This window comes from Sinocyclocheilus grahami, unplaced genomic scaffold (genome assembly GCF_001515645.1).
Source record: "Sinocyclocheilus grahami isolate Dianchi unplaced genomic scaffold, SAMN03320097.WGS_v1.1 scaffold476.1, whole genome shotgun sequence".
Classification (NCBI taxonomy): domain Eukaryota; kingdom Metazoa; phylum Chordata; class Actinopteri; order Cypriniformes; family Cyprinidae; genus Sinocyclocheilus; species Sinocyclocheilus grahami.
Genome location: NW_015505655.1, coordinates 703,572 through 713,399, shown reverse-complemented (window position 1 = coordinate 713,399; position 9,828 = coordinate 703,572). Strand labels below are relative to the sequence as shown.

At 35.2% G+C, this 9,828-nt stretch overlaps 1 protein-coding gene across 1 annotated transcript in view; it reads right to left on the bottom strand.

Moving 5' to 3' along the window:
* Positions 1–1,164: 1,164 nt before the first annotated feature.
* Positions 1,165–9,828, bottom strand: part of LOC107553663 (coronin-7-like) — a 164,739-nt gene continuing 156,075 nt past the window's right edge. The window contains exons 13-28 of the mRNA XM_016235949.1: positions 8,774–8,869; positions 8,480–8,581; positions 8,259–8,400; positions 7,209–7,384; positions 7,015–7,123; positions 5,192–5,278; positions 4,964–5,106; positions 4,391–4,495; positions 4,222–4,307; positions 3,981–4,122; positions 3,794–3,883; positions 3,595–3,711; positions 3,266–3,401; positions 3,077–3,168; positions 1,985–2,071; positions 1,165–1,889 (exon numbers count right to left, since the gene is read on the bottom strand). Coding sequence (XP_016091435.1) covers positions 1,881–1,889; positions 1,985–2,071; positions 3,077–3,168; positions 3,266–3,401; positions 3,595–3,711; positions 3,794–3,883; positions 3,981–4,122; positions 4,222–4,307; positions 4,391–4,495; positions 4,964–5,106; positions 5,192–5,278; positions 7,015–7,123; positions 7,209–7,384; positions 8,259–8,400; positions 8,480–8,581; positions 8,774–8,869 — 1,719 coding nt within the window. The 3' untranslated portion in view covers positions 1,165–1,880. The remainder of the gene's footprint in view (positions 1,890–1,984; positions 2,072–3,076; positions 3,169–3,265; positions 3,402–3,594; positions 3,712–3,793; positions 3,884–3,980; positions 4,123–4,221; positions 4,308–4,390; positions 4,496–4,963; positions 5,107–5,191; positions 5,279–7,014; positions 7,124–7,208; positions 7,385–8,258; positions 8,401–8,479; positions 8,582–8,773; positions 8,870–9,828) is intronic.

Genomic DNA, 9,828 nt, shown 5'->3' with positions numbered 1-9,828 from the left:
TTGAGCATCTCTGGAGAGACCTAAAAATGGCTGTCCACCAAAGTTTACCATCCAACCTGACAGAACTGGAGAGGATCTGCAAGGAGGAATGGCAGAGGATCCCCAAATCCAGGTGTGAAAAACTTGTTGCATCTTTCCCAAAAAGACTCATGGCTGTATTAGATCAAAAGGGTGCTTCTACTAAATACTGAGCAAAGGGTCTGAATACTTAGGACCATGTGATTTTTAAGTTTTTCTTTTTTAATAAATCTGCAAAAATGTCAACAATTCTGTGTTTTTCTGTCAATATGGGGTGCTGTGTGTACATTAATGAGGAAAAAAAATTAACTTAAATGATTTTAGCAAATGACTGCAATATAACAAAGAGTGAAAAATTTAAGGGGGTCTGAATACTTTCCGTACCCACTGTATATATATATGTATACATAGAGAGATAAATAATAATATGATTATATTAAGAATATATATTATCAATAATACATTAAACACTACTACTACTGATATTAACAATAACAATAAACAAAAGAAATGGATCATATTTAATATTACCAGATGGGAATTGTGTCTATAATCAGAATATATACAATTTGAATATATAATAATATACTGTATTATTAACAATAAATTACATAATAATATGATTATATTAATAATGATACATTGTATAATAATGATGATGGTTATGATAATAATAATTTATAACTATTACACTTGTAATAATTACAGTATGATTACGATGATCATCAATAAATACACCACACAATTCCATATTTCTTAGCTCTCAAGATTTTATTTTGAGGCAACATTCCCACAAGACTGATTCCATTCAAAAGAGGAGTGAAAAACATTATTGCCTAGAAAGTATTAAAATGAATGTGATTACAAGTGCTGTGAAAAAGCATCCCAAAAACAAATAAATGAGCTCACATTAAAAAAAAACACTTAGCAGACCATTGCCATATCTATTAACATCTACCATTTATGTGTGAGTACATGGTCACATGTCAAGCACAGGACATCATACGGTACGAGTGCCATAACATGCACGATTCCTTACCTGGCATATGTAAACATGTTCTGTTAAAAAAGAAAATAGTTGTATTGCTTTGTGATAAACCTGATTATTGGAGAAAATACCCTTGTGAAGTAGATTTGTGTTAATACTGTTGATTAGGTTGAGCAGAAGGAAATATACATAGAGTATTTCCCAGTTTAAAAAGGAGTGTTTTCAATAGTCTCCAGATCATTGATTTAGAGGTACACAGACATTTGTGCTCCAGACTTATTAAAGGATATCTAACGCTGCTAAGAACCTAAAGGAGATGACATTTAATCCAACTAATTACCACAATATCAATGTAAAACGTACATTTAACTATTTCAATAGTCAAATGATGGTATTAAGTGCACATTTCACCAATGAAAATATCCAGAGAGGTTTTGTGTTATAGATTGAGGAAGGCTTGTGTTATCATGCAGTCATTATACAGTCAATTACAGCAGTACAAAACTGATCATTAAAACTGACACAGAAAAAACCCTGTCATATTGTAAATGTGCGTCATGCATCTGAGATGAACGTCTGAACTATGCATAAGAATGTGTTCATGTGTCTAGAATCATTTTAACCATTATTAACTGATATTAATACTCCAGTTAAACCAATGCAGAGAGATGATGGGTGGGTTATCTAGAAGGCAGATGGAGGAGTGTGTGAGAGTGAATCAGCAGGCTGTACGGAGCAGAAGCTGGCGGGATGAGGAACGTTTAGGAGGTTCAGAGGTACGTTGGCACCCTGGAATGGCAAAATTTTAATACAGCAAGTACGTCCCATGTCTGCTGCTGGCACCCTGACTGGACCGTGAGGCAAGGCTTGTGTGTTAGTCGTCCTGAAACACACACAGACAGGATTTAGATGGTTTACAGAGTGTCATGAATCATCTGAGGTGTGTGTGTGTGTGTGTGTGGTCAGTTCTTCACTCACCCACTCATCTTCATCCACACCCTCATATGACGACTGTGGCAGAGGATCTTCCCTGTTTCCCAGCTTCGCCACCATAGCACTGAGCAACTGCAACAAACAGACATACTCACAAATGAATGAGATAGATAGAATGAATGAACGACAGACAGATAGAGAGAACGCTAGATCGACAAAATGAACAAACAAACAAACAAAAAATAGACAGATAGAATGAACGGATAAACAACTGACAGAAGGACAGACAAACAAACAACAGATAGACAGAACAAACAAATGACAGACAGAACAAAAAAAAGATCAACAGACAAAAAGTGAATGAACGACAGACAGATAGAGAGAACGCTAGATCGACAAAATGAACAAACAAACAAACAAAAATAGACAGATAGAATGAACGGATAAACAACTGACAGAAGGACAGACAAACAAACAACAGATAGACAGAACAAACAAATGACAGACAGAACAAAAAAAAGATCAACAGACAAAAATAACAAACAAATAAACAAATGATAGAGAGAGAGACAGACAGACAGAACAAACCACAGACAGAGAACAAACAAACCACAGAAAGATATGCAGAAATAACTAACAAACTACAGACAGATAGATAGAATATACAAATTAATCTATGAGCTAACAATAGACAGAGATATACTGTAGACAGACAGACAGACAGATAGATAGATAGATAGATAGATAGATAGATAGATAGATAGATAGATAGATAGATAGATAGATAGATAGACAGACAGACAGACAGGCAGACAGACAAGGACAGACAGACATTCAGGTAGGTAGATAGATAGATAGATAGATAGATAGACAGACAGACAGACAGGTAGGTAGATAGATAGATAGACAGACAGACAAGGACAGACAGACGGACGGACAGATAGGTAGGTAGATAGAGAGACAGACAGACAGACAGACAGGCAGGCAGATAGATATATAGAATAGATAGATAGATAGAGAGACAGACAGGCAGGCAGACAGACAGATAGACAGGCAGGCAGACAGACAGATAGACAGGCAGGCAGACAGACAGATAGGCAGGCAGGCAGACAGACAGACAGACAGATAGATAGACACCTCCTCTTTCTTCTGTTCATCAGTTTTCTCCTCCAGATAGACAGAGGAGGGCAGGTACTTCCTCACAGGAGCCTCTTTTGGTGCTTCACTCACTGAAAGAAAACGGATCATATGGAAGGGTATTTAAACACTATATTTATAGAGCCGACGGTTATTCCTTGAGTTGTGTTTGGTGATGTTGAGCTGTACCGGGCATCATGTCTTTGGGCCGCAAGCTGATTTTGCGGTGCTGTCCGTTGGATCCAGAGAGCCAGGCAGCAGCGGTCAGAGATGCTTCCCACCACACTGCAGTCTCCGGGAAAACATCATCCTGGAAAAACTCTTTCTGTGGAGCGAAGACAGATTCAAATGTTTACATTTGTTCATTCAGCATGAGAAACACTGGAATGTAAAGCTGAAAAAGTACTCAAAAATGACCAAGCTAAAGGTATCAAGAAATATAATATAATTTAAAAATATGATAAAAAAAAGAATAATAATTTGTATTTTTCAGATTCTGGTATGAGGATCACTCTTACTTTGACACGAGGCACTCTGAAGGCCACAGGTTCAATGGTGGTCTTGCCAAGTCGGACGGCTCGAGCCACTTCCACATCACGCACGTCACATTCAGTCTTCGGCAGGAAACACAACCCCTGTGAGTACACGGTGAAACATCAGTAAAACAGTCTGCTTTCTATATCATCAACAACATCACAACAGCACCAACAATAATACCTTGTGTGGTTCAGAGGAATGAAAACTACTACATTCCATGAAGTACGGTGCTTCAGGCACGATCTCGTATGTATAAACACGTGTGTCACCCTGAAAGACCAAAGGACAAATAAACACATTGTTGGATGAATCTGTTCGTTACTATAACATTTAAACCAATGGCCAATTTTAATGCTCAACAACGCACCTTCCCAGTGAGGATCAGGACGCTGGTGTCGAGATCATAGAACGGGATAAGGGTCGAGGGAGACACATCGGCAGGCACAGAAGCCACAGACCCGGATGCCAAGGACTCAGCGGAGAACAGGTACAGCTGCCTTTCACTGCGACTATAGAGGAAATAAGCCATTAGAACATATTTAGGGTCAGAGAGGCACTGCTAGTACCAATACTATAATCATTTTGGCTAAATTTGTGGTATATTGTACCTGTCGAATCCTGAAACCAGCAGGTACTTGCCATCACAGACCCACACTACACGGGCCCCTCTATGGCCCTCAGGTCCTGGGCCCTCCTGCATGGACAAAGACGGTAAAACTTGGTCAAAATGATATGATTTTTTGAAGTTTAATAATATTAACCTGATGCTGAACTAACCTGGATGGGCAAGGTGGACTTGCGTGGGTCATACAGACGCACTTTTCCGTCCTTACACACAGTGGCCAGCAGTTTCCCGTCTGGACTCCAAGCCATGCCAAATATCTAAGAGAGAAAACAGTGAGTTGGCTTGATAGATTCTCACGAACACTTGACAAACCATGGAACACACATTATTTATTCACTCATACACTTATTTATCTAACACTCATACTCAGCCTACACCTCAAATTTGCACATAATATACAGTACCTGTACATACAAAAAAAACTGTCTATTGTAATATACCTGCACATACAATTGTCGATTTATATATTTTTATTCCTTATTTACTTTTTTACTATTTTTATTTTTATTATCTGTGTTTTTTGTTCTGTCACTGTCATTCTGTTACACTGTGGAAGCTTCTGTCACGAAAACAAATTCCTCGTATGTGTAAACATACCTGGCAATAAAGCTCATTCTGATTCTGATTCTGATTCTGATATCTACAAAGTCAAAGACAGATAGACAAGACAGACAAACAGACAGATAGATAAAACGACAGACACATAGACAGATAGACAGACAGACCTGGTCCTGATGTCCGCTGAGTCGTTTGACTTCCTCTCCTGTCTCCAGGCTCCACAGTCTCACCGTGAGGTCGTAGGAGGAGGAAGCCAGAAGGCTGGACGCGTGGGGGTGGAATTTGATAGAGTAAATCTTCTCCGTGTGTCCTGTCATTGGTCAAGGTTCATGTCAATCAAACACTACCGAATTACTTCTATTACAGTTCAGAAGTCACATGTGCCGGCTTCTCACCCCGCAGAACGCACTCCGGCTCAGTCAGGGTTTCCATCAGGCCTCCTTTGGGAATCTGCCACACGCGGATCTTTGCATCATCACCAGCTTTGAGACAGACACATCAGAGAGCAGCGCTGACATTCAGATTTCAGTGTTCAGACAGCGTGTATTGAGGTTTCTTTTCAAGAAACGCCTGAAGATACAACTGTTCTTCAGACACTTCATTTGCTACAAACTACAGTACATTTTCTTTTGATTTTAAGGAGAACTATGACTTGGACGGGCTCCTAAAAGGATACATGAGATTTAAACTTCAATACTAAAACAATCTTGTTAATAGAAATAAGCTGAAATGAAATACAAATATTAGATGAAAGACTAAAAATTAAAACTAAACAAAATGTTGCCTTAGCAACAAACTTGAATCACTACAATTACTAGCTGGAATAAATCAAAACTAAAACTGAATTTAATTCAGGGTATCTGCAGGATTTTAAGATCAAATGTAAGACTTTTTAAGACCTGCACAAATAAAATAATACTATATTAGCGGGGTAGGGCAATGTCACAAATTAAACTGTATAAATAACTGTAAAAATCATGATTTACAGTTCAGGTACAGGTTTTCACAAAAACAAAAAGTTTTATAAAATGATAAACTTCACATTTCAGCCTTTAAACTAATTTGAAAGAAAATAGATGAGTCAAAAGTATAAATTATTATATTAATGTAACCAATTATTATCAATCATCACATGTGTCCCCCCTTAGCCACACACACAAAATAATAATTATTATTATTATCATAAATAATAATAATACACACACACACACACACACACACATAAACTGTATAAATAACTGTAAAAATCATGATTTACAGTTCAGGTACAGGTTTTCACAAAAACAAAAAGTTTTATAAAATGATAAACTTCACATTTCAGCCTTTAAACTAATTTGAAAGAAAATAGATGAGTCAAAAGTATAAATTATTATATTAATGTAACCAATTATTATCAATCATCACATGTGTCCCCCCTTAGCCACACACACAAAATAATAATTATTATTATTATCATAAATAATAATAATACACACACACACACACACACACACATATATATATATATATATATATATATATATATATACATACAAAACGCATAACAAAAAATAGTACAAATTAAGCTAAATTCAACATGAAAATGGGAAATCAAAATCAAAACTAATTCAGAATATTAATCAAATAGATATTACACATATAACAAAAACATTTTAAAGAAAAAAATAAAGAAATGTAAAATGTATGAACATGTAAACGCTATAACGTGTAATAGTCACTCCATCCAAGTGGATGCTGCACACTGGTGGTGGTTGAAGAGAGACCCCCCCACATGACTGTAAAGCGCTTTGGGTGTACAACAATACACAATAAAGTGCTATATAAATGCATCATTCATTCACTCATATAACAATTATTTAAATAACAATAACAGAGATTATTGCATTTTGTTAAACTGGTATTGACATCCTTTTTTTTGGTGTCGCTGTATTTTCTTATAAGATTACATTTGCTTAATAATGGTTTTTGCTCAGAGACAACCAAATTAACCAAATAATAAAAAAAATAAAAATAAAAATAAATAAATATATATATATATATATGTGTATATATACTGTATATATATATATATATATATATATATATATATATATATATATAAACAAATATATATAATATAATGTAATATAACATAATATTCTAAGAAAAAATATCTTTAGATTTTTTATCAAATTAAATTGAATAATGAAAAGTAAATATAAAGTCAAAGAAAACTCACCCACAACCAGCTTGTGTGTGTCAAAGGGGTCCCAGCAGAAGTCGGCCACATTGACGGAGTTCTGGATGGTGGGCAGGGCGGTGTCTGGGAGTTTTCCAGGCTGGGACAGCTGCGAAAGCAGACAGACGCAACAGTTAGATGCTGTCAATGATTCAAAGACTTAGAAGAAAAGAGAAATGAATGCAGTATTGCACCTCAAACACAGCGATCTGCCCTCCGGCGATGGCGAGAGGCACTGCCACGCGCTCGCCGTTGGCACAGAAGCCGTCACACTCTCCCGGCGTGGTCAGATGAAGTCCTCGCAGGTTGGTGATGTGAGTGTCCCGGTGCAAAACGGTCCCCTGGATGTGACGAAACTTCGAGCTCGGGCCTGAGAATCATTCATTACAAGAGCCGGGCAATATACACAGCTAAAAACATTATACTTTGATATGGTTCAGCCTTTTGATGATATTTGGAACAGGTATATATACACTTCAAATAAAATTTTGGGGTCAGTAAGATTTTGTTTTTTGAAAGAAATTAATACTTTCAGCAATGACGCATTAAAATAATACTTTCAGAAGTTATGCATTAAATTGATCAAAATTGACAGTAAATGCTGTTCTTTTAAACTTTCGGCCCATCAAATGAATTCTGAATAAAAATGTATCACGGTTTCCTCAAAAATATGAAGCAGCACAACTGTTTTCAACATTGATAATAAGAAATGTTTCTTGAGCAGGAGATCAGCATATTAGAATGATTTCTGAAGGATCATGTGACAAAAACATTCAATAAATCTTATAGACCCACAACTTTTACATGGCAGTGTATATAAATATTTATGTATTTGCTCAGAAACAGCTTAAAGGATGATTTATTCATTCCAAGGAACCATAACCATATTATAGGCATTAGGCAGTCATCGCTGACAAAATTAAAAATGAGGGGAAAAAAAAGGATTACAAAAACCCCCCCTAGTTTTAAATATTCAAGAATCCACAGTTTTTGATGAAATGAGCACAAAGAAAAAAAAAACACAATTAATCATTTTAATTTTAAATATATAATATTATATATACACAGTACATATATATATATATATATGGAGAGTGATGATGGAAACAAATTAAGAAAATTAATAAATATAGTACTATTGCAATAATAATATTGCATTATAAAATATTTTATTTGAATAAAAAAGGATGTTATTTAGTTTAATTTAAGTAAATGTAAATGTGTACAAAGTCAGGGTGACTGACCGAGCATGCTGTGGATGGCGCGGGAGCTCTGGCTGGGGCTCGGCAGGAAGCCAGACGACAGGCCGCTGGTGGAGGACGGGGAGCGGGACGGGGCGGCACTGCTGCTGGGGGTGCTGAGGGGACTGCTGGAGCTCGAGGCCTCCTGACAAAACCAGACAAGGCCATCATAAGAAGATCATTTCTGTAAAGAAAACTTTTCTCCTCGTGTTCCTCCCACAAACCTCTTTGCTCTTGCCATGGGGAAGATCCTTTGGTTTTGTCTCCTGAGCTGATGGAGTGGCTGGTTTTGGCCTCTTGCTCGGGTGAAGACTGACTCGCTCCACCTGTAGCAGTGCAAGTGTTAGAGAGTTAAATAAATCTGAAATGACTTTGCCTTTTTCTTTCGTATTTCTCATCCTCTCCCCTCCAACCATCTGTCATACCGACCAATTTTTTGTAAGCAATCCAGTAATTTCCCCATGAATAACACAGAAGTGAAATGAGTTGCTTTAACCAGACCTTTGACTGGTCAGTACCTGTTTGTTCTCTCCTTTCCACCAGTCCTCTGCTGTCATGGCCAGGGTGTGACCCACGGTGTCCGGATACAAGTCGGCATGGAAGTCCTGTCCTGCCTGATACACACAAAACACACAAGGGCTAAAATATCAAACATCTTCAGATTGGCTGATTTTGGGGGGAAAAAGGAGGAATTCCCCCCCCACACTCATTCAATATGACTATACAATAATACTAATAATATTTGTAATTGTAAATAATTTAGTAAATAATTGTACTGTAAAATAAAAACACTTAATAATAATAATAAATCTTATCATTAGTTTTGTGTTATTACTATTTAAATAATTAAATTAAACAAATTAATAAAGATGTATATTACTACTGCAATGATACTATTGTAATACAAATAAAAATGTATAATAATAATAGTCACCATTATAATGACTTCATTTTATTGCTATTTAAATTCTAAAAAATAAACATATTAATGAAGCAAAATAGTACTGTACTGTAAAATAAAATAAAAACATTTATTAGGAAAATTTAAATATTGCTTTTTATAGTTTATTGCATTTAATAATAATAATTCATTTATTAATTATAATAACTGTTCTGTTTTTTTAGTTTTATTGGATTACTATTTAAATGATAAAAATTAAGCAAATTAAACAAATATATTTCTATTGCATTAACACTACTGTACTAAAAATAAAAAACAAGTATTGAATAATAATTATAATAATACATTTTTTATTTGACAAAACAATAGGAAAATTAAAATATTGCATTTTATAGTTGTATCAATTTCTTGTATTTACTACTACTACTAATACATTTTATAATACATTTATTAATTATAATAATTGTTCTGTTTAATTTGTTTTATTTTTAAAGTTTTTTTGTTTTATTGGACTACTATTTAAATGATAGAAATTAAGCAAATTAAAGAAATATATTTCTATTGCATTAACACTAGTGTACTAAAAAAAACAAAAAAACAAGTATTGAATTATAATTATAATAATACATTTTTTATTTTACAGAACAACAGTAAAACTAAAATGTGGCTTTT